The following is a 24,462-nucleotide window of genomic DNA, read 5'->3' on the forward strand; positions in this document are numbered from 1 at the left end:
ATGTCACATTTGGATTGCTTAACTCCCATCAGATGCAGCAGCTGTCCCACCTTCACGTGGTCAGTAAGAATCTGTACAGTCAGGATGGGGGACGCAAGCCTGTTCCCTACGGGGCGCTCGACCACAAAATGGTAAGTTACTGTTTATCTTTCTTAAGGTCTAGTTATATGTAAATGCATAGTTTATAAGTATTGGCCATGAATAAACTTACCTTTTCATTTTTGAATGACTTTTCTTAAAATTATTTATTATATGGCTAATGCCATGCTTGATGTTTAAAGTGAAATACCACACAATTTTTTTGTTTCAGTTCGAATTTAATGATAACTTTAAAATTAATATTTGGAATGAATTTGATGAAATGAAGACTTGAATTTATTTACTCTTACTCAAGGTACATTGCTCTTTAGAATCAAAATAAAATTTATGTAACAGTACTGTTATATTTGTATAATTGTGTATTTTCTATTCAAGGGAACCAGTGACAAGGACAGTGCCTGTGAGACTTGTGGGAAGGGATTGGCTGACTGCACTGGTCACTATGGATACATTGATTTAGAACTGCCATGTTTTCACATTGGATATTTCAGAGCTACCATTCAACTTCTCCAGATGATTTGCAAGGTATCTTTTCATGTGCAAGCTCCTAAATGATTATAACAATTGACCAGAAATGAAAGCACAATGTTCATATGTATCTTATCCCTTATAAAAGGATGTGTAGGCTTGAGAAGATGATTTAAAAAACAATGCAAAACTGAGGTGTAACATCTCATAAAATTCCAAATTGATACATAATATATAATACAATTATGAATCAGATTTTTTCCTGTCTTTTGCAGACTTGCAGTGAAGTTCTTTTGAGTCCTGATCAGAAAAAATCATTTCTGGAAAACACCAAGAAACCTCTGACATACCTACAAAGAAAAGTGCTGAAGAAAAAAATATACGACAAATGTAGGAAGATGGCAGTGTGTGCTTCTTGTGGTGCATTTAATGGTATGAATATGGTTGATCAACAACACAATATTTAAACAAAAACAGAGAGGATACAAGGGAAGAGTAGACATTTGAGTAAATACTAGCTGGTTTAATAGGAGGTAGCAATTCTCAAAGAAGACAATCAATTTTTTTTTAAAATTTCAGGGTTTTTTTTTGTCTTCATTACTACTACAATTTAGACTTTTCCAGTTGCACACTTATACCTACATTTTTTAAAGTTATTCTTCTTTGTTTTGATTAATAGGTATGGTGAAGAAGTGTGGTTTGTTGAAAATCATCCATGACAAATACAAACAAAGAAAAGGCACTGACCCAGTCATTGAGGAATTCATGGGGTCATTTGAGTCAGCCCTGGAAAACAATAAAGACTTAGAACCATTACTTAGTAAAACACAGGTCTGTCTGATATACAGAGAAGCTAATTAATTAGTTTCAATTAAAAATCCTGTACGAATTTGATTTCAAGCATGTTTTCAATAGTTTCAATAAAAAATCCTAAACGAATATGATTTTAAGCATATTTTATGATTAGTACATGTACTGCAATCCAATACTTATATTTAAGAATTCAGCTTAGTCCAGCTTAGTATGATCAACATTTTACTATAGAAAGGATAGCATTTCTTTAAAAAATGAAAAGTACTGTATGTTAAAGTATATTAATACTACATGTATATAATGAAAATATCTTCTCTTTTACACAATTATATTTATTTAAATGAAATTTCCTAACAAATTATAAATGTACTTATTTTGCAGGAGGTCTTGAATCCAATCAGAGTTCAGAAACTCTTTCAGTTAATCCCTGAAGAGGTAGGAAGTTAGACACACTTACTAAATAAATTTCATGCCGTGTTGAAGGTTCTTTGAAAAGTTGCTAATTTTACCTCCTTTTGTTGACCAATTCATTGCATAAAAAAGAAAATGTTACTCAATGTTAGAGCTGGTCCATATAGTCTTTTGGAATTTTGTTTTTTAAGAATTAATGCAATAGATATTTCTTCATGTCTTATAAATTGTAACTTTGTAGGAGATTCCTCTTTTGATGATGAATCCAGAAGTAGGCAGTCCTAAGGATCTGATTCTGACCAGAATTCTAGTTCCACCCATCTGTATCCGCCCCTCTGTTGTCTCAGATCTCAAAGCAGGAACGTAAGTATCTCATCCATCTGTATCCGCCCCTCTGTTGTCTCAGATCTCAAAGCAGGGACATAAGTATCTCATCCATCTGTATCCACCCCTCTGTTGTCTCAGATCTCAAAGCAGGAACGTAAGTACTCATCCATCTGCATCCGCCCCTCTGTTGTCTCAGATCTCAAAGCAGGAACGTAAGTACTCATCCATCTGTATCCATCCCTCTGTTGTCTCATATCTCAAAGCAGGAATGTAAGTAACAGAGTAATCTCAGGTCTCAAGTAACAAAAGCTGAATCCACCTCCTCTTTTTATCTCAGACCAGGAATGTGTGTGTGTGTGTGGGGGGGGGGGAGAGAAGCTTTCATCAAAAGGGTTTGAAGTGGGATGTGGGATAAATTTCATCAATGATCTAAGGTTGATATGTAGTCTTTCTGTTTTAAAAAAGACAACTTTTTTTCTAACAGAAAAAGTGTTTTAGAATAAGCAAAAGATCAGTAAACATACAACTTGTACCTGTTTTTTTTTTCAATCTTTGGCAGTAATGAAGATGACATCACTATGAAGATGACTGAGATCATGTTTTTGAATGATGTCATCCAGAAACACAAAGCCACAGGAGCAAAAATATCAATGATTATGGTAAGTTGAGTTTCCATCCCATGAAAAAAAAAAAGAGAGGAAAGTTTACATCACTTTTCAGTTTCTTTCCATCATTCAGAAAAAAAAATATTTTGAAGGAGTGTATTTACTGTGAACCTAAATTTTTGGATGTGTCTGTTTTGTAACAGGAAGACTGGGATTACCTCCAGCTACAGGTGGCGCTACTGTACAACAGTGAGACCTCGGGGATTCCCCTTCATATGCAGGTAATTGTTCTTGTATAGATAGAATAATCTAACTGTGTATTGGGACAAGCCCTCACTGGGTCCAAAGGACATTTATCATTTTCACAATAAAAAATTATAGATTTAGTTCATGTAGTCTTGTTTTAAAGACACAAAGGATGAAGGGATAACTTCAAACAAGCCAACAAGGAAACTTTGTTTGAACTTCATGTACATGTTTTAGTAATGCATTGAGAAATATTAAAAAAACATTTAATCTCAGTGCTGTAAACAAGAGGCATAGAGTGTCAAAGTCCATCAGTACAACAGTAAAACATTTCTTTTATCCCCTCTTGTATACCTTTATTTGTTTTAACAAATGTGTATTTGACATCCTGCCATTAAAGGTGAAATATAAATAAATAAATGAACATGTACTGGTAAATGTAAAACAAACACAGATTTACAAATCTAGACATGTCACTGATTCTTTTTTTTCAGCCAAAGAAGATGACCAGAGGTTTTGTGCAAAGACTGAAAGGTAAACAAGGTCGTTTCAGAGGTAACCTTTCTGGAAAGAGAGTTGATTTTTCAGGAAGAACTGTCATCTCCCCTGACCCCAACATGAGAATAGACCAGGTAAAGTACAAGAAATGTCAAAACAAGTAATCTTTTAGGACTCTCAACATCTTCGCTAGCCAAGGGTTTCTGATACGCTTCTCTCCTCATGAACCATTGGCATATGGTGAAGTCAAAAGACGGGATTGTTTTATGTCACGTGATCTCGAATCTATCAGGTACGCATAGATTGCGTCATCGACAGAAATAAAGACACTTGTTTCAAAAAAATTAAAGTTTTTTTTTTCAAGAATAATTAAGAAGCAATTATTGAATTATGTTAATTTATTATTTATAGTACAAATCGGAAGCTTCAATAAAGGTTCTTAATTACATATCTAGAAGAAATTGGATGACACCAAAGCTATTCATAGAATTGCATGTTATCTTACGGATCGTTGGTTACTTGCATTTTTCATTTCCGAGATGAAAGAGTCAAGAAGTATCCCAAACGCAAATATCGTCATTTACAAAAAACAATTGCTGATTGGTTGACTAGGTGTACTGAATAACAATCAGAACTCAAGGAAAAAAAAACAATTTCTATCAACACCGTATGCCAAGGGTTCATGAGGAGAGTAGCATATCAGAAACCCATGGCTAGCGAAGATGGACTCTAAAAAGATTAATACTTTTCACTAAAATGCTTTTTTAAGACTATTCTTTAATAGGTTTACATCACTGTTCGTAGCTTTCATTATTGACATTGTTTGTGACTTTCTCCTAGGTCGCTGTTCCTGTACATGTTGCTAAAGTCCTGACCTACCCTGAACGGGTCACCAAAGCCAACATCAAACTGATGAGGAAACTGGTGAAGAACGGTTGTGATACTCATCCTGGGGCAAACTTCATCCAACAGAGGGATAACAATATAAAAAGGTACAAAATAAAAAAAAAATGAACATACAGTAAAACTCAGTTATAGCGAAGTCCTGGGGACCTGTGAATTTAATTCGCTATATCCGTAATTCGTTATATCCGTATAACGAATTCGTATAAACATTTATAGCGAGTTCGCAATATGAATGTTTTCCTTCAAGTATTACTACCAAATATGTTAGGGAAGCAAATATTACAAAACATACTGTCGATAACTAAGGTTTTATTATGAATTGAAATGTATATACAAATGTCAGTTCAATTTAGCAAATTTTAAGATCTTTGAAAGTTCGTTATAAAAGATGTAAATTTCATTATATTTAACCTCATCGGGACTCAAAATGGGTTCGCTATATCCGTAAATTAGTTATATCAGAGTTCGTTATAACCGTAAAATTTTACAAAGATTTGTTAAGAATTTTACCGGGGACCCAGAAAAACTTCGCTATATCTGTGAATTCGCTATATCCGTGTTCATACTAAACGAGTTTTACTGTATTAATCCATTTTATTTGATGATGTCATTTTGGTTTCATATGCAACTCATTTTTGTATACACTTGCACTGAAACTTTTCATATGCGTGTAAGCAACAGTTTTTAAATGGATTTCATTGACAACTGGTAGTACATGTATGTATAGGAATTACTAAGCAGTGTACATACTGGTAAACTTTTGATGGATTGGGGCCAGTTTTGTTGATTGATGAAATATAAAAATGTTGCAGATTCTTGTTATCAATGTTTTTCAAGTCTTGAGTTCATGTATTTGGACTTTAATAGGTGTATTAACATTAAAATAATGCTCCATAAACAAACAGCTTAGATATGTGTAATATTGACCTTCTGTAAAATCCTATCAAAAGCGTAATGTCAGATGACTATATTCTTTTGTTAAAAATGGTCCTTTAATAACATGAAGTTATCTCTGTTGACCACAGGTATTTGAGGTATGGTAACAGAGAGAAAATTGCCAAGGAGCTCAAGTTTGGGGACATTGTTGAGCGTCACCTGATAGATAATGACATTGTCCTGTTTAACCGACAGCCATCTCTTCATAAACTCAGTATTCAAGCATTCTATGTGAGTATTCTATATTATGGAGTTTATGTACAAATCCATATTTTGATTGATTTCATATGATATACAATAACAGTATCTTTGCAAATCAAAAAGCATATTAAAATCATGATCACTTCAATACAGCTTTATCTTTGCTGATTTGGTATTTAATGTCATTGCAGGCCAAAGTTATGCCTCACCGAACTTTCCGGTTCAATGAATGTTGTTGTAACCCTTTCAATGCTGACTTTGATGGAGATGAAATGAATCTTCATTTACCACAGACAGAGGAAGCCAAGGCAGAGGCAATCACGTTAATGGGGGTCAGTTAATGAAAAAAAAAATCTGCAAATCTATTAAGTGGAATATTTTAAAGAAATGATGAAAAAGTCAGTGTTGACATTTCTGGGCATAATACCTGTACCTGCATTGATTTTGTTTTCAGTCAAAATCAAATATCATTACTCCAAGGAATGGAGAACCTTTGATTGCTGCTATCCAAGACTTCATCACTGGTAAGTTATGCAATGATATTGTATTGTTGCAAAAGTTTATTCACCACAAACTCTTGGTAAACACAGTGAAAACAGTGCATGTTGTCAACACTCTCAATCATCAGCACAAGTATGGAAGCATCTTCATTTAAACAATTTTGTATCACTATAGGGTATGGTTGTTGAATGTGCTATAAGATACAAAATTCATAATCTATTATTATACTAGTATTGTTAAAATTGTCATTGCATTCTTAGGTGGCTATCTCATCACACAGAAGGATGTGTTTGTGGATAGAGCCAGGGCCTGTCAGTTGATATCAGCCATGTTGTCAAACCGAGAAACCAACCTCAAGATTGACCTTCCCCCTCCTGCCATTATCAAAGTAAACTTTTGATTTGTGTCATTTTTTTGGGGGGGGGGGGGGGAAGAAATGGGGTTTTAAATAAATAGTTGAAGAATTCATCTTCTCTTTGAATGACATTAGCAATATTTTAAATCTTCATGGATTAGAATTACATGTATTGGCTTGAATTGTGCTTATAAACAGCTATATCTGTAAAGATAACAAAAATGTTAATACATTTTAGTAATATTATAAAAGGAGCAGAAAATAAGTCTTTATCATTTTTAACAGCCCATGAAACTATGGACAGGGAAGCAGATTTTTAGTGTTCTTCTGAGGCCCAACAAAGACTCTCCTGTCAGAGCAAACCTGAGGACAAAGGGAAAGAACTACTCCAAAGGGGAAGATCTGTGTGTGAATGATTCTTGTGAGTTGAGTCCTTTTATGAACAATGTAGTGCATGATGATTTTTGACTGAGCTTCCAATACAAACATTAAACTACTGCTCATGCATTAAAATTTGAAAGTTAAGAAATAGACAACTGCATGAATACATGTACATGTATATTTTGGGTGTCTATACATTTCACATTAATATTAGATATAATTATTAAGATTTTGAAAATAAATTTTTGTTTTAGTTGTGGTGATTAGGAACAGTGAGCTGTTGTGTGGTTCTATGGACAAAGGCACTCTTGGTGGTGGATCTAAGAGTAACATTTTCTATGTGATCCTGAGGGACTTTGGGGAGCAGGAGGCAGCAGATGCTCTCTCCAGACTGGCCAGACTTTGTCCTGCTTATCTTAGTAAGTATAGGGTTTTCCAAGCTATATTTGAATACATTGAAAATTGGTTTGAATGATGGCATATCTTCAATTTATACAAATACAATATTATGCAAATACACGGTATTGGTTAATATGCAGTTTATTGCAACATGGAAATATTTTCAAATATACAGAAAGATCAACATACATGAAGGAAGAATAAACATTATTTATGAAAAATACATGTAGTATTGTAGATTCATGTTATTAAAATGCAATTTTTTTGTCAAATTGACGTTTGTTAAATGTAAAGTTATCACCAGATTTATACATTATATTTATTGATGTTTTCTATAGGTCATAGAGGCTTCTCCATTGGAATAGGGGATGTAACTCCTGGGGCCGGATTGATCAAAGCTAAGAATAATCTTCTGGAAGACGGGTACAAAACATTAAATAAAATACATGTTAAAGTCAAAATATAAAGTATATGTATTAATCTTGATAAAACATAACAGTAGTAACATAAAGGTTTATTGATTTCTGTGATAGGTACAGAAAGTGTGACGGGTTCATCAGAGATCTAGACGAGGGAAAACTTCAGACTCAGCCAGGCTGTACTGAAGAAGAAACATTAGAGGTATGTGTGGCTATAAGGCTTAATTGGTAGTAAATAAGAATAGCTAGATTGTCTTTAGTACAGATATGTATGGTGATTTTGGAATTAGTTTCTCTTTTTGAAGTGCTACATTGTACATGATGTCTACAATTTGAGGGTAGCATTGTACTGATAGTAAGGTATTATATGGACTACATATATGTTTTGTAGGCTATGATTCTGAGAGAACTGTCTGTTATCAGAGACCATGCTGGAAAAGCCTGTCTTAGAGAATTACACAAAAGTAACAGTCCCCTAAACATGGCCATCTGTGGATCTAAAGGTAAGGGTCTACCAGAAGGAAAATGAACAAGATGGAATATGTTTCCTTATACTATAATTCAAAATTAAGTTCTCAAAGTAAAGCCAATGATATTCTAAAAAACTATGCTGATGTATTGTTTCATGTTATTACATGTATTGTTTGTGTTTAGGTTTACCATTAGACATAATGGCCTATCTTGAGAATAGCTTTATGATTTGTTTTCTTCATTAGGTTCCTTCATCAACATTTCTCAGATGATTGCTTGCGTAGGACAGCAGGCTATTAGTGGAAAGAGAACACCCAATGGATTCGAGGACAGGGCTCTGCCTCATTTTGAAAAATTCTGTAAGTGGGAAATAGATGTATTTGGCTACTTTTCAGATACTTCTTTATAGTCTCATTTCAGAATGCCTCTCATGAGTAGATGATTAGATGTCATGATACATGTAAAATTTAATGTTAAAAAGATATCTTTGTAAGAATATAGTCGAATCCTGTAGCTTGAGGGATTGTGGAATCTGTTAGTGCACAAATAAACAAAGAACTTCATTTTTTGTAAACTCCCAGTTCTTGGAAGCCTAGTACATCATTTAATGTCATGTAAATTTTAAGAAAAAGATATCTATCTTTGAATTCAGCCAAGGACCCTGCAGCTCGAGGATTTGTGGAGAACAGTTTTTACAGCGGACTGACCCCCACAGAGTTCTTTTTCCACACGATGGCCGGCAGAGAGGGGCTGGTGGACACTGCAGTCAAAACCGCAGAAACAGGATACATGCAGCGGCGACTTGTCAAAGTAAAACAGTTCTACAAATAAAAAAAAAATTAAATTCTGCTATATTACAGTCACCTTCAAATGTAATGATTGAGCAAATTCACAATATGTACTGGTATACAGTAAAACTCTTTTACTTTGAATAGGGATATTGCAAATTCACAGATATAGCGAAGTTATCTTGGATCCCCAGCTATACAAATTCAATGAAATCCATATAGGGATACAAATTCTTATAAGGATACAAATTCAATGAAATCCTTATAGGAATTTGAGGAATTACCGATATAGGAAAGTAATTTCATAGGTCCAAGTGACCCAGTAACCGAGTTTTACTGTATACATATACACTGAAAAGAAAGGTAGTGTTTGTATTTATTATATATACCAAATTCAATTTAAGTGCTTTTATTTATTAAAAAAAGATGTTGAAGCATGCTTTCAATGAAATTTGGAAAAATATCGAGACACTTTAATGAAGATTTAAATGTTATACATCATATCTAAACATAGATATTTTAATTTTTCTATGCAGTCTTTGGAGGATCTTTGTTCTCACTATGACCTGACAGTCAGAAGCTCCACCAATGACATTGTACAGTTCGTGTATGGTGGAGACAGTCTAGACCCGGCCTCCATGGAGGGCAAGGACCAACCAATTGACTTCAAGAAAGTCTATGATCACGTCAAGGTATGATTGTTTACAATTTCTTAACTTACTAGTATATATATGTACTGTAAAAAGATTCTCTCTGGCTCAGATAAAGTTACTCAATTTTCATTTCAAAAATTTTAAAAAAATATTTTGCATAATTATATTGTATTGTATTTTGAGTGAATATTTAAAGTAAATTCTGTCATAGGCATGGACAGAAAATAATTTAAATAAAATATAGAGGCTAATTTACTCAAAATACTCAAATCTGTTAAGCTTTTTTACAAATAGCACAATTTAAACCTGTTCTCTAGGACAACCAGCTAAATATACACTTCCACACTATTCTTTGAATGTTGTTACTACATGTATGTACCTGAATGCTAACTTAACATATTTTAACTTCCATGATTACCTTAATTTTCTTTATAGGCTAACACCAGGAGCAGTTTCCGAGATGAACCTTCTCTGTCTGGGACTGAGCTACAAACACTGGTCAACACCATGTTGCAAGAAGACATATACAAAAGCTGCAGTGAGGATTTTAAAGATGATATGATGTAAGTATATTCTTTCATTTAAAAGTATTTCTCATGTTTCACATCTTGTTTGATCTGTTGATCTGCGTCTGTCAACTTGATGTGGTACGACCCTTTGGTTCAAGTTACTGTTATATTATTATAAATGTATTCATTAAAGATAACCCTTACTTGATCTTTTTGCAGAAAATTCATAGAAACAGTGGGTTCAGACATTGACTTGACAAGAGAAAGGTTTGGAATAGTTGATGCACAGCAAGATAAATTACCTCCAGGTAGGTTAAGTAATTGGAAGCATGATTTCTCTCTAGACTAAACTATAAAATATGATGTCAAGTAATATCACATAAAATTAAAAGCCAGTTTCAATCTTTACAGTTTTGTTTGAGCTGAACAGAGTGACACCATCTCAAGTGAAACATTTCCTGAATGTGTGCAGGGATAAATTCATGAAGGCACAGATAGAACCAGGTAATATAAATGGATTAGGGATTATCTCAGGAAAAGAGTAGGTATGGGATTATCTGAAATAAAATAGAACAAGGAATGGGATAATTTCAGAAAGAACCAAGTTTCAGTAATAAGAATGGATTTGGCATTGTGTCAAATAGAACCAGGTAATAAAAATGAATTACATGTATCTGACATTTTGAATTGAAAAAAGGAAAATCAACAACAACATTTTCTGCAATTGTTGTTTTAGCAAAAATCAGCAAATATTGTAATACCATGCTTATATTTTCCCTCCCACTGTCTATTGCATGAAAGTATTATGTTATGGATAACTTTTTTGAATTAAAGTAGTCACTGGTGAATTTCTCTACATCCAAGTATGCTTCTGCAACCAAAATTTAGTACTATTTATTGTGTCTTTTTAAAACAGAGATAGCAGAGATAGAAAAATCATTGTTTCTTTTATTACCTAGGAACAGCAGTGGGTGCTGTCTGTGCACAGAGTATAGGAGAGCCAGGAACTCAGATGACTCTGAAAACTTTCCATTTTGCTGGGGTGGCTTCCATGAGTATCCTTTTGTTTGCCATAAATATCAGTAGTTTAACGATACATGTACATATGTACTGTACCTGGTACATGTTTATGGAAAGTGCTCTTAATTCATGTACAGTTAATTCTCAATAAACCGCCACCTTTTGTAATTTAGAAATCATGGCGGTATAACGAATTTGGCGATGAATTGAATTTCCCATCTTTTAGGAAAGAAAAAGTAGAGTTATCGTTCTTAGAAATACCATTAAGTGTTTCTATTCTTATTATTACATGTACATGTATACAAAAACATATTTATAAATTTGAAAATACTTCTAGTAATTAGGTCACCTGAGTAAACTCAGGTGACCTATTGCTATCTGTTGTTGTCCGTCGTCGTGCGCCGTGCGTTAACATTTGAACATTTTCAGCTTCTTCTCTGCAACCACTCAACCAATTTCAACCAATTTTGGCACATAGCATCTACGAGTGATGGGGAACAAAAATTGTGAATTTCATGTTCCCTGCCCCCCTGGGGCCTGAGGGGTGGGGCCAAAACCACTAAAATTAGTGCAATCTTCAAAAATCTTCTTCTTTACTCCTGGACATCAAGCAGGCAAACTGTTGGCATGAATGTAATGAGCATTGAGTCCTCTATCAAAATTGTGAAATTCATGGCCCCAGGATAAGGGGTTCTTGTGCTAGGGCGGGGCTATATAGATTATATAGTGAAAATACATTATTTCTTTGAAAATCTTCTTCTCTGCTCTTGGGTATTAAGTAAACTAACTAAACACATACTTATGTTGAGCAAGAGTGCCTCTTCCAAAATTGTGAATTTTATGGCCCCAGGGTTAGGGGTTCTGGTGTTAGGGCGGGGCTCTATTGATTATATAGTGAAAATGCATTTATTCTTTGAAAATCTTCTTCTCTGCTTCAGGGTATCAAATAAACTAACTAAGCACATAGTTATGATGAGCAAGAGTGCCTCTTTCAAAATTGTGATATTTATGGCCCCAGGGTCAGGGGTTCTGGTATTAGGGCGGGGCTCTATGGATTATATAGTGAAAATGCATTATTTTTTGAAAATCTTCTTCTCTGCTTCTGGGTATTGAATAAACTAACTAAGTACATAGTTATGATGAGCAAGAGTGCCTCTTCTAAAATTGTGAATTTTATGGCCCCAGGGTCAGGGTTCTGGTGTTAGGGCGGGGCTCTATTGATTATATGGTGAAAATGCATTTATTCTTATTTAAAAGATACTCAGGTGACCTATAAGGGCCGTGGGCCTCTTGTTTTTATGTACAATTTCGCGAAAACAAAATGTGCAGTTATGAAATAAAGACAAGTACATGTGTATGCATGTAAATCTGCACCTCTGATATTGAAAAAAAAAAACTTGCTGGTTCGATCGTCTTGATATATTGCCGATAGTACGTAAAATGAATTCTTGAATAAATTCATTGTTTGTGGCATCATTGTTAATGAAACGTTCACAATTTCTACCATATCATTATTTTTAAAGCAAACTTTGCATTGTTTTAAGCAGAGATCATAAAAAATAATATCGTTATTGGCTAACTTTAACAACAATCGCTTTCGTGGCGAAGCCGTGACTAAATGATTTTTATTAAATGGGAAACAAATTATTATAACAGTTCATGTTAAAATAATTGTTTAATATTTAATTCTTATTTAATTTTATAATTGCATATACCTTGTCTGGCTTTGCATGCTTAACGACACGGATAGCGTCAACCAATTAGCCGCGCTTCACTGACCACATGCACCTGTGGCGGTATATCGAGATAATTGACACTTAAAAATGGACGTTTGTTGTGAAAACAGGATGGCGGATGGCGGTATGCGATTTTGGCGTTATAAAGAGAATTTTGTATAGCAGGAAAAACGTTCTTGGGAAATGATGGCGGTATTGCGAAAATGGCGATGAATCGAATGGCGATAATTCGAGAATTGACTGTATATTGTAATAGTGTGCAGATACATAAACATATTTTATTCCTTAAAATCACGCTAGACATCACCCAGGGAGTACCAAGAATCAAAGAAATTATCAATGCCTCAAAGAACATAAGTACCCCCATCATAACAGCAGAACTTATGGTGAATAATGACCCAGAGTTTGCTAGAGTGGTCAAAGGGAGGATCGAGAAAACCACTCTAGGGGAGGTAATCCATTGTATATGTATTATTTTTGCTCTACAGTCGTAAAAATAATATAGATGAAAAATTACAATGATCATAATATATGTAAATGTGTTTTACTATTTATGTTTATTTGAACAGGTGTCAGAATACATAGAGGAGGTTTTCATACCAGATGACTGCTTTATTCTTGTGAAGCTAGATTTGGATAGGATAAGACTGCTCAAGGTACAAAGACCCACTCCACACTCTTTAAAAATTACAAAAATGTTCTTTACAATGATTCCTTTAACCTATACTTTTTGTGTTCCATTTATCTAGTTGGAGGTGAATGTTGAGAGCATTAAAGAATCCATATGTACAAGTAAACTGAGGGTCAAGCCTCAGGTAAGAATTGAGAACATTATCCGTTTCTTTTCTGTAGTCCCGTTGGGCCTGAAGGGTTGGGTCAAAATCTATAGAGTTGATGCATTCTTTAAAAATCTTTTGAGTAAACAGTTTACTAGTACATGATAAAAAAAGCAACAGCATACTACAAACGTCTGTTTTTGCAGGATGTACAAATTCATAGCTCAGCTATAATCAGTGTGAGGCCAAGAGAAACATCTAAGAGTTCACTGTACTACATACTTCAGATGTTAAAGAAAGAACTGCCCTCTGTCATGATCAAGGTACATGGAAGCATATACTACATGTACTACATATTTTTGACTTTAATATTTGGCTCACTATCTAGAAAGATATTTCAATGAACAGATACTAGCATAAAAGATGTACAGAAGACTTTCAAGAAACAGATGAATTAGATATGGAAATTTTCTTTAAATAACAGGGAATTCAGAACGTGACAAGAGCAGTGATACATATTGATGAGAAAAAGGGAGACACCTATAAACTCCTAGTAGAGGGAGACAATTTACGAGCTGTCATGGCAACACCAGGTATTTTGAATTTACATCATACAAGATTAATTAACTCGTATATATTAGAATGGGAAATAACATTAGTTTTGTTAAATGTTTTAGGAATTAAGGGGACACATGCCTCTTCAAATAATACCTTTGCCATGGAGAAGACATTGGGTATTGAGGCAGCACGTACAACAATTATGAATGAAGTCAACTATACAATGTCTAGTCACGGAATGAGTATCGACATCCGTCACGTCATGTTACTTGCAGATTTGATGACATTCAAGGTAAAAATAAAAAAATGATTAAAATACCTATACTAAGCAAAGTAAAATGTGAATTTGAATTGGAAGAATACACACTATGCATGAACTAGTGCTCAAATGAGAATTCTACATGAGGTGAAAGACATATGATATCTCCTTCATCTGACATCTAAAGTTAATAATAATAAGGGGCAATGTTATTGCTCAGCTTACTATTTATGTAACAATTGTAACAATAGATACATACATTTGAATTTTGTGAACAGGGTGAAGTTCTTGGCATCACTCGCTTTGGATTGGCAAAAATGAAGGAAAGTGTTCTCATGTTGGCTTCAGTGAGTATATCACATTTTTTTCATCTTTGCTTAAAAAGGTGTGATGAAATTACACTGTCATAATCAACCAGCATTTAAGACAAAGTAATTACTCCATGAAAATCAAAAAAAAGTTTATGATTTACCACAATTCTTTTTATGCTATTGTATGTATATATATCATGGAATAATATGCATATTACAGCAAAATGATTATTTCTCATACTGTTATCCTCTTTGCTTCAGAAACTACTTTTTAATTAAAGATTACATATACATAAAACATCAGTATATGAAGATCAATTTTTCAGTTTGAGAAAACAGCTGACCATTTGTTTGAGGCAGCTTACCATGGACAAAGAGATGCCATCAATGGTAAGTCTATGAATATACATTGTAAAATTAATATGAATTGTTTTGATTTATTGTAGAATTTTTTTTAAATAACAAAGACAACATTTCAATGCAAAAAATGACCAGTTTTGAGTCTTTAAGAAAAAAATGATATGCCATTATGATAATGTTTCCAAAAATAAGATTTTAATAGCATTCCAATAGATAAAAGTCATAATAGCTGCCCTAAATCAAATACTTAGATATTTTCCCAAAATAAAACTGGAACTTATAAAAAATTTCACATTGATCTATTAACGTCATTCTGATTTAATATAATTTTAAACACCACGCAGAATTAAAATTATATCAGTACCTATAGAATTAGTTTTTCCCGATTTGCTGAAGTGGGGTTGAATAAAAATCGCGGTTTTTCATTAATCAGACGAAGCGATGCAACAAATAAAAGTAGTAAGTAATATTACCTAATGATTATAACTTAGTAATTTCTTGTCTTGATGTTATTATGGTCGCATTAATTGTAAAATCAATGTTATTCGAACTCTGGGTACAAAATGGCGGACGAAATAAACACATGGCCTCAGGAAGAACATATGAAAAATCAAATTTTCAAGAATTTTAGATAATGACAAGAAAAAAGCGAAACAAATGGTTGTAGCCATATTATCAATGAATCAAACTAACACTTTTTCAAAAGCGTTTTTTTTTTTTCATCTCGGAAATGCTGTAGCTGCGCAGTTCTACCATGATTAATTTCCTCCTAATTAAGACAAAATAAACTTAATAATTTACTAATTTTGGTTTCTAACAGTAGGTAACTAGTGCATTAACACTTTGAGTAACTTTGGTCTAGTTTAGACGAGTATTAAGCGCATTCTTGGCATTTCTTATTTCACACCAGTCTAGATCCAATTGGCTTGTACATCCCCCTTAATGTTACATAATAATTCGTAAACAACGAGTGCCGGTATGACGAGAACTTTTAGTTTATGTATGCTTTCAGGCTATTAGAATCAACCCACTGACATATGATCTAACAGAAATGTGTTGAAAGTTGATATTTTTAAACACTTATTTGTGCTTGTCAATAATACATGTCTCACTGTGTAAATAAATATAAATACAATAGTGTGCGTTTGTATTTCTGGTTCAGTAGCCAATAATGAGTAACTAACTATTGCGAGACTTGCCAAAGTTTTTGAGTCCCGTAACTTGACATATTTCTTTAAAACGGAACTTTGATACCAAAGATTTTGAAAATATTTTTTCTACATTAGTGCATTTAATTTTAATTCCATTTTTTGATGTAATCTAATTCATTGATGTTTCTTCAAGAAAGTGGGTCTTCCTTGATTTTTCTCTAGATGTATTTCAGAGAAAATGAGTTTTTTTATTTTTTATACATTAAATTAATTTCTCTAAAAGATATGTTAATTGATAAAATTAAATTTTTATGGTTATTCAGTGAGCATAAAATTAAATTAAAATTGAATTTTTCGTGCTACATATGAAAACGCCTTGCACACATCTAGTTATTTTAACTGTGTGAAATTAATTATTTTAAAAAATCTGTATAAATTACACATTTTAATCCCTCTCAGTTTTTAAAGGTTGAAATGCTTGTTTAAAGTAATGGTAAATAATATGAGAACATAAGTTGTATGTGTGTGGAAAATAAAAGAAGTTTTTGTTCGTTTCGTTTTATTACTTTAAATGATGTAACTTCTAACATACTTCACAGTATCACCGATATGGTTTTTTTTCCAAAGCTCGACCAAGATTCCGTTGGCACGATAAGATCCCTCACTGCTCAATGGCCCTGAGTGTCGAGTAAAGGTCAAAATTTGAGTGTCGAGTAAAGGTCAAAATTTGAAGCTTTTCACCGGCATACGGTGACGTCTCCATATGAGTGAAAAATTCTCGAGAGGGACGTTAAACAATTTACAATCAATCAAACATTATTATACCTCTACTTAGATTTTTCCTGTATAAAAGTAATTTCCTAGAAACCTCTGTTAATACACTAATCCCCGTACACTGTACGTTAGTAAAATGAGCTAATCCCTGCTTCGGAAGCTTATTCCCCGGTTATCCGTTATCCTCTGGATTTTACTATTGTATCGATCTAATATGTTAATGGACTAATGCGCGTGCGTTAGTCCGGAAGCTAGATCCCCGTCATTCGTAATCCTCATTTTTAAAAACTTTTGTATCGGTATAATAAAACAGTTAAAAAGTATATCAGGGAGTTAGCAAGGTTCCAGTTCCCTAAGGCCAGGACTATTTTTTGAGGCCCCCGTCCACTTACTTGTCGTATAAAAACATTGCTATTTTACTGTTTTTCAAGCCTCCTTAGCACCAAATAAAAAATCAAAAGTATTAAATCTTATGCATATTAGATCTCTTTAGCTCCTGACCTACATGTATTTCTTGGCGACATTTACATTTCGGTAGAATTATCTAGACATCAACTGTACTTTCCGTCAAAAAGAAACCACAGAGAAAAAAAATAGAAATGAAAATAGTAAACATATCCATGTTATTTACCTGATAAAATGCATTCAGATTTCCCAAATGGTAATGGCTTACATTTCTGGTTATCAAGGCAATTCGCATTCATACATGCTCCTGTGATTTATTCTGTGTAGAAAATAATTAAATGTGGTGATGACAATTTTAAGATATTTATTTTTTTTATCAGTGATTTTTATAACATGAAGAGCAATTATATATTTATTATTTATATATATATATTTATTTATTTCCTCAAAATGTTGGGCTAATTGTATTCGGCGCTTCGACGCGCCAGCGCGTCCCTCTCATCCCAATATGACAGTATTTTCTCAATGCATTAAAACACTCAAATGACAGCGATTTTCTTTATTATTTAAGCGTTATCTCTTATATTCAAGTCGACAGCCCGAGCCCGATTGTATTTATTTGTTAGGTTAATCCAGAAAAATCTCCTTAGGAGGTGGTGGCTCTTTCATAGGGAAAGAGGTTCGAGGCAAAGCTTTAGTAATTTTACTATGTCGGTTTAATTAAATTTGAATTTTCCAGGGATCCGGATCCCCTTTGACCCATGCATGTCTTACCACAATTTTTGCAAGGGTAATCCGAAAATTTACCCAAATTTTGGAATTGGCCTACTTTCGATTCTCTCTCTCTCTCTCTCTCTCTCTCTCTCTCTCTCTCTCTCTCTCTCTCTCTCTCTCTCTCTCTCTCTCTCTCTCTCTCTATACCTCCAAACTATAACAATAGCATTTAAAAATAATGAGTGCTTTGGTTTTTATAAATTTATTTTATGGGAACCGGGGAGGGGGCTTACACAGATAGACATAGGATTTTCGTGTTTGGACAATGGAAACATTTTTTTATGGTTTTCAGTTTTTTTTTCATTTTTTTTTGAAAATGATTTTTAAAATTGGTTTTTCGATAATTTTATCTTTCACTTACCCCCCCCTTTTTTTTTTATTTGCTTCCAACGCCAATGTATCAAATAAAGATTTACCAGTATTACGTTATGACTCTAGACTCTAGAGTTTAAACTCCTTTTTAAAGACTTGTTTTTCATGGCTTTAACTTAGACCTTGGAAATCATTGTTTAAAAAATATTTCTTGTTACGTTTTGGAATAATAGTACTACTAAGAATTAACTTGTACTATACGTCTTTGTTAGAGGTCTGAGGATGGGGAGAAACTTTAGTTACAGAAATGACTTTGCTAGCCCTTTTAAACAAACTTTTGGTCAGAAAAATACCTTATTAATTTATTGAGACAATTGAACAGAGAAAAAGTCCTACACTTTTTGGCATATCATTCTAAGGTTATCTTGAGATCAAAACAAACCTTACCTTTTTGACTCTGTATAATCGTGTCATTTTCTTTTTTATTTAATTCTAACAAACTTCCTTATGGAGCATACGTAAATGAACATAACTTGAAAAAGTTGTTAACAAAGTGTGAAACATTAAATTTTATTGAAACAGTCATTAAAAATCAACAACCTATCAGTACTTTCATTACTTTGATACATAGAGGATATCGAGCCCGATGATATATAAGCGATAAATTTTATAAACAAAATCTGTTGCGCGAGCGCGCCGACGCGCCAAATACAATTAGCCAAATGTTGTTTGTGTTTTTATTTAATCAAAACAAAACATATGATTAAATGACTTTATAAAGTTCCATCTCAGACAGAAAATTGTGTTCATCTTACATCCTTCTGGATTAAAACATCATATATTTATCAGATGTACAAAATATTAAATCGACCTTTGCAAGACTTTTCATGTCATAAGAGTACCTGCATGTCTGATAAATAATTTATTATTAAGTATTACTAATATTCGAATATAGCGCCCGGATCGATTGATCCAGGGCGTATATTGTTTTTGTTCTGTCTGTTTGTCTGTTTGACTGTTTATCAGTTTACCTGTCTGTCTGTCTGTCTGTCTGTTGTCAACTTTAACCTTCGCCATAACTTTTGAACCATAAGAGATAGAGACTTCATATTTGGTATGCATACTCCACTAATAATGTTTTTTTTTTTCAAATGACATCAAGGTCAATGACCTTGTGACCTTGACTGTGACCTATATGCTAAAAATAGCTTCGACTTTTTGCCATAACTTTTGAACCATAGGAGGTAGGGAATTCATATTTAGTACGCATACATACTCCACTAATAAAGTTCTTTCAAATGACACCAAGATCAATGACCTTGTGACCTTGACCGTGACCTATATGCTTAAGATGCTTTTTCGAACTTTGTTTCCGCCAGGCGCATAGTGTTTCACAAACACATCTTGTTCTTATATAATTTTGATGAAAACAATCAATTATCAAAGATATCTCTGCAAATTTGACATTATCATTTTAAATCAACCCTCGTCTAATGAATCTTAAAGATACGAACAAAAATAGAAAACAGGCGAAAGATCAGGTCAAGACGTGCAAGTTATCATTGATTCTTTCACATATTTAAAAGATGACAGTTACTAGGCAATAAAATTCAAAGTCAAATTTGCTCATAATCTGTACAGAATTTAATTTACATTTTGAAATTTTACAGATTGATTGTATATATTTTAATGTCCCTCTCAAGAATTGTGTACTCGGGTGGAGACACCATCACTTGCCGGTGCAGAGCTGCAAATTTTGTCTTATACTAGGTACTCAAAGGAATTGAGCTTTGAGGGATTTTCTTCGTGCCAGTACCTATACTGCAACACGGGACATCGGTTTCTACGGTCTCATTCGAAGGACAGGTATCCATGTTGCACAGTAAGATGAAAATCCGCGACGTAAAAATTTACAGAGTGGCCCGCATGATCCATTGGTTAATGCGTTTTCTCTTAAAGGCTTGATTTTCACGTCGCAGAATCCAATTGAATGCTTTATGACTCAAAACCTGGTCTCCCGGATAAAACCGTATAAATCGAAGACTTAACAAGAGTCCGTCGCAGCAGGTAATATATTTAATATGAAAAAGATCTTTTGCCACTCTATAAACCCCTTATTTTGCGGAACAATTCTAAAGTTGCAGCCCTCTATTGGCAAATGTTGACGTTTCATTATTAATGAAAAATTTTTGAAGGGACTGTTAAATTTTCATAATTGATAAATCTTATTTACCTTGTCCCAATCTTCTCTCTCGCTGTAGATCCATCTCTCGTCCTCTGTGTACCTTTCCGGGGTTGTTCTTCTATTCTCATAATTAATTTCGCAGTAATTGGCTCCTTTGTAATAACTTAGAGATTTACAGCGCGTGGTTCTTAAACATTCTTCTACACAGTCTAGTATACTATACTCGATAAAGGAGTTGATCATTTTCCTGTCCAATCTATAACCGTATTTCAATTTAGAATATCCGTCTTGCAGATGTCCCCATACAAGTATATATGCATTAGCAAGGAATATAAAGTTCTCTAAGAACTTCATATCTCCAGCTAGACAATAATATATAAACAGGTATATCAGTCTCTATTTTGTGATGTATGGAATAATACATTTTTTTTTTTAAAATTTCGCAAATCATTGTGATGGTCGATTTCTTTCAAAAGGGTGTACATGTATATTATTTCAATGTACTGATAGCTTAAGTTTGCTTTTTCAATTCATATACTGTGTATATATGATGTTTTATGTATTTCTTTACAATTATTTTTTTAATTATGTATGAAGTTATTGCCGTGTACATACTTTAGTGCTCTCAGCTCTTATATCCTTTTGTACTCTGAAGGAAACGCTTTTAAATTATGCATATCAAATAGATTGATGAAATCTTTAACTTTGGTCTCCTGTTCATCAAAATCATAAAGCTATTTTGTTTTTGGGCATGCACTGTTACGGGATACAACATAGCCATAGAAAACAACACGTCGATAAAATGTTTCTTTTTTTCATGCCCTGTATTCTGTCGATTTAGTTCATGAATCATTTGACACAATTCGGTTATATATTGATAAACAAATGACTTAACTTTTCCTTAAATTCATACACTGTACTTGTAATGAGTAAAGTCAATAAATGCCTAAATCCAAATAATTTTCACCGATCGAAATCAACATAGTGATTATTAAAATCGTTTTTCAACGTTTAAAGTCACCATTTTCTAAGTTTAATGGTTGATACAGTACACTTTTTTTTTCAAGGAAAAACAATTTATTATTATGTCAAATGCTGACTGACGTTTTTCATACTAATTGTAAGTATCATTTTATACAAACTGTAATGTCGACAAATTTTCCTGTTATTTCCCATCATGACAAGGGGCACACGGCGGGTGTGACCGGTCGACAGGGGATGCTCACTCCTCCATGGCACCTGATCTCACCCCTGATGTTTTGGAGGTCCGTGTTTGCTTGGCTCCTACTTTATATTGTTTAATGGACTTTTGAGCTGGTCAACTGTTTATTATCTCCATATTTTTCATTTCTTCCCTTATATATACTATACCCTTATTATGCAACATAGTATAACATACATGTAATGAATTAAGTACTCTACTCCATATTTTTTTTATTGTATTTCAATAACGTGTCGATTGAATGACATGATTACAAATCTAAAAATGTATGAGACCTGAATTATCTTAAAGGGAGAAAAGAAAAGAAAAGAAATGTATTATCTTATCTGGACAAACTATTCACTGATAAGGTTATCTTACAATAATTTAATTTTGGTTGTAACGCGTCATTTGGTTGGATAAAAACATTAATCTAAATTGTATAACCTGGGTTGCCTTTGTCAGAATGATTTACGTCCAAAACGTATAAGACCGCTTGACGTTACGTTTAAAATATGAACAAATTGGAGAGACCTTTTTAAGGTAGAAACTGTCTTGATTTCTATACTTGGTTGAAAGTAGAGAGGAACACGAGATATTGATCTCTTATTTTTTCGGAAATGAAGAGCTGCATGCAGATAACATCGAAACGGAGAAAACTGGAGAGAGAGAGAGTGAGAGAGAGGGGGAAGGAGAACACCATGCACTTTATTTTTAAAAAGGCTGAAACTATGCATCAATTATATTCCCATGACTTTTTAATCTCGTAATAACATAAAAGATTATACACGGGGGGGGGGGGGTATCAAAATCTTCGTGGACTGATGTCATAAAATTAAAACCGCTTTGGGAACATCAATGAATTTTTAAATAACTAGTTAGCATCATTTTTTCTATCCATAGAATAAATCTCAAATCATAAATCTTATATTTTAATAAATTAGTAATGTTTTTGTAAGCAAGGGTACTGTAAAATCACATATTTTCGTGGGGTCAACTTTTCGAGGTTTGAGGAAAAAATATTGGTTTGTGGGGATTTGATTTCGTGGTTTGGGAATGTTTAGTATGTGATGCATACGAAATTTTACATTTCGTGGTGGTCATAAATTCGTGGGTCTCTCAATACCTCGAAAACAACGAAAAATAAATCCCCACGAAAATTAGTGATTTCACAGTATGTCCAGGCAGCGTAACCTCGAACACGATGTTTTCTTCGACCTAAGCGTAACCGAGGAAAGTTCTTTTCATATGAACATTTGACATCCAAATATCTCGTTAATTTAGGTATGTGTTGTGACGCTATTGTTTCATAAAATATGGAATTTTTACCTCATTCTGGAAGGTCTATGAAATTTAATCGTAAATTCTACATGGAGTGTCCAAATAAATAAGGCCTTGGAAATGACGTCAAAAAGGGGGAGGGGTATCCTTTTCCAACATTCTATGAAGTTTTTCCAGTGAGAAAACTGATATAGAGCTAGGAAATGTTTAAACTGGCTACGGAGGAATGATATGCATCTAGAGTACTTGTTTTTTATCGCCACAAAAGATTCGGAAAGAAAAGGGATGCATATTTAATGTCCATTTGTAGTCAAGGTGTGAAATAAATCATGTCAAAAATGATGTTGATCATGTGTTGTAGATGTTGAACTCCAAAAAGCAAAATATGCTGGCACAATCAAACAATGGTCTCTCTTAATGTTTAAATCCATTTGCAATATTATATGCATTAAAAGCCGCTGTTAATGACTTTGTAAAGTCCTGTAAACAAGAGGGGATAAAGTCCTGACTCAGACCCAGGGAATCAAATCAAAATAAGTTTATGAAGTATAGAAGAAGCGGACATTGAAAAACAATGACGTTGTCAGACGTCATGGAACTAAACGGCGACGGCGCCAGGTGATCATATAATGTCGTTTTTGTTTTATTAATTTGGCAAATAATGAACATATCAAGCTAAAATTTTCAACATTTCTTTACCTTTTGTTGTTCCTTATAAATTTTGAAAGCATAGGCTATATAGTACTAATTTTATAGCATCAGTCCACGAACATTTTGTCATAACTCCTCGTACATGAACATTTACGTTTTTATTTTATTTATTTTTTTTACCAATATTTAAAGTCCATTTGGTAAATAAATTGAGTAAATACATCAATGATGATAACAGCTAAATCAAATCTCATTAGAATTTTCTATGCCACAAAAAAAGAGGAGAAAGAGATAATTGTTATTCGACCATCTAAAATTTCATCAATTCAAGATACTAACAGTTTGGGTAAATACCAAAGTGCCCAATATTTGAATAAATATTTAAATATAAATAAATAGATAAGGAAACATCAAGACGAGAGAGAGAGAGAGAGAGAGAGAGAGAGAGAGAGAGAGAGAGAGAGAGAGAGAGAGAGAGAGAGAGATAGATAAACTTCATCATTAGACTTGGTTTTAACAACAAAACCGACGCCACCACTTTCACTTAAATTTCTATGGATCGTCCTCCCGATACTGTACTCAAATTGTTTTTATAAGCCTGCTGCAGCTATTTTTTTCTTTCAAAAAATATACATGTACAGGGAGATGTATATAAAGCACTTAAAATGACCAACAAGTTTTGGGACGCTCTATTTCTTCCTCAGGACAGAGAAAAAAGTCAT

The 24,462-nt window shown here is 33.5% G+C and overlaps 1 protein-coding gene across 1 annotated transcript; it reads left to right on the forward strand.

Moving 5' to 3' along the window:
• Positions 1-5: 5 nt before the first annotated feature.
• Positions 6-16,026, forward strand: LOC134267322 (DNA-directed RNA polymerase III subunit RPC1-like; the record flags this gene model as incomplete). The annotated part of the gene is made up of 35 exons (XM_062749546.1): positions 6-131; positions 475-624; positions 843-999; positions 1,247-1,398; positions 1,762-1,815; positions 2,033-2,154; positions 2,678-2,777; positions 2,927-3,004; positions 3,464-3,601; positions 4,308-4,459; positions 5,399-5,540; positions 5,702-5,842; positions 5,965-6,034; positions 6,272-6,399; positions 6,652-6,787; positions 7,002-7,166; positions 7,485-7,569; positions 7,680-7,767; positions 7,957-8,068; positions 8,282-8,395; positions 8,689-8,846; positions 9,361-9,516; positions 9,913-10,040; positions 10,206-10,294; positions 10,398-10,490; positions 10,946-11,041; positions 13,043-13,194; positions 13,312-13,398; positions 13,492-13,557; positions 13,725-13,841; positions 14,003-14,111; positions 14,196-14,368; positions 14,614-14,682; positions 14,973-15,036; positions 16,019-16,026. Coding segments are annotated over 35 exons (3,975 nt in total), but the record flags the coding sequence as incomplete, so codon positions are not given.
• Positions 16,027-24,462: the final 8,436 nt, after the last annotated feature.

The sequence above is a fragment of the Saccostrea cucullata genome, unplaced genomic scaffold, assembly GCF_032062105.1.
Source record: "Saccostrea cucullata isolate Sc308-1 unplaced genomic scaffold, CSIRO_AGI_Scuc_v1 ctg20996, whole genome shotgun sequence".
Classification (NCBI taxonomy): Eukaryota; Metazoa; Mollusca; class Bivalvia; order Ostreida; family Ostreidae; genus Saccostrea; species Saccostrea cuccullata.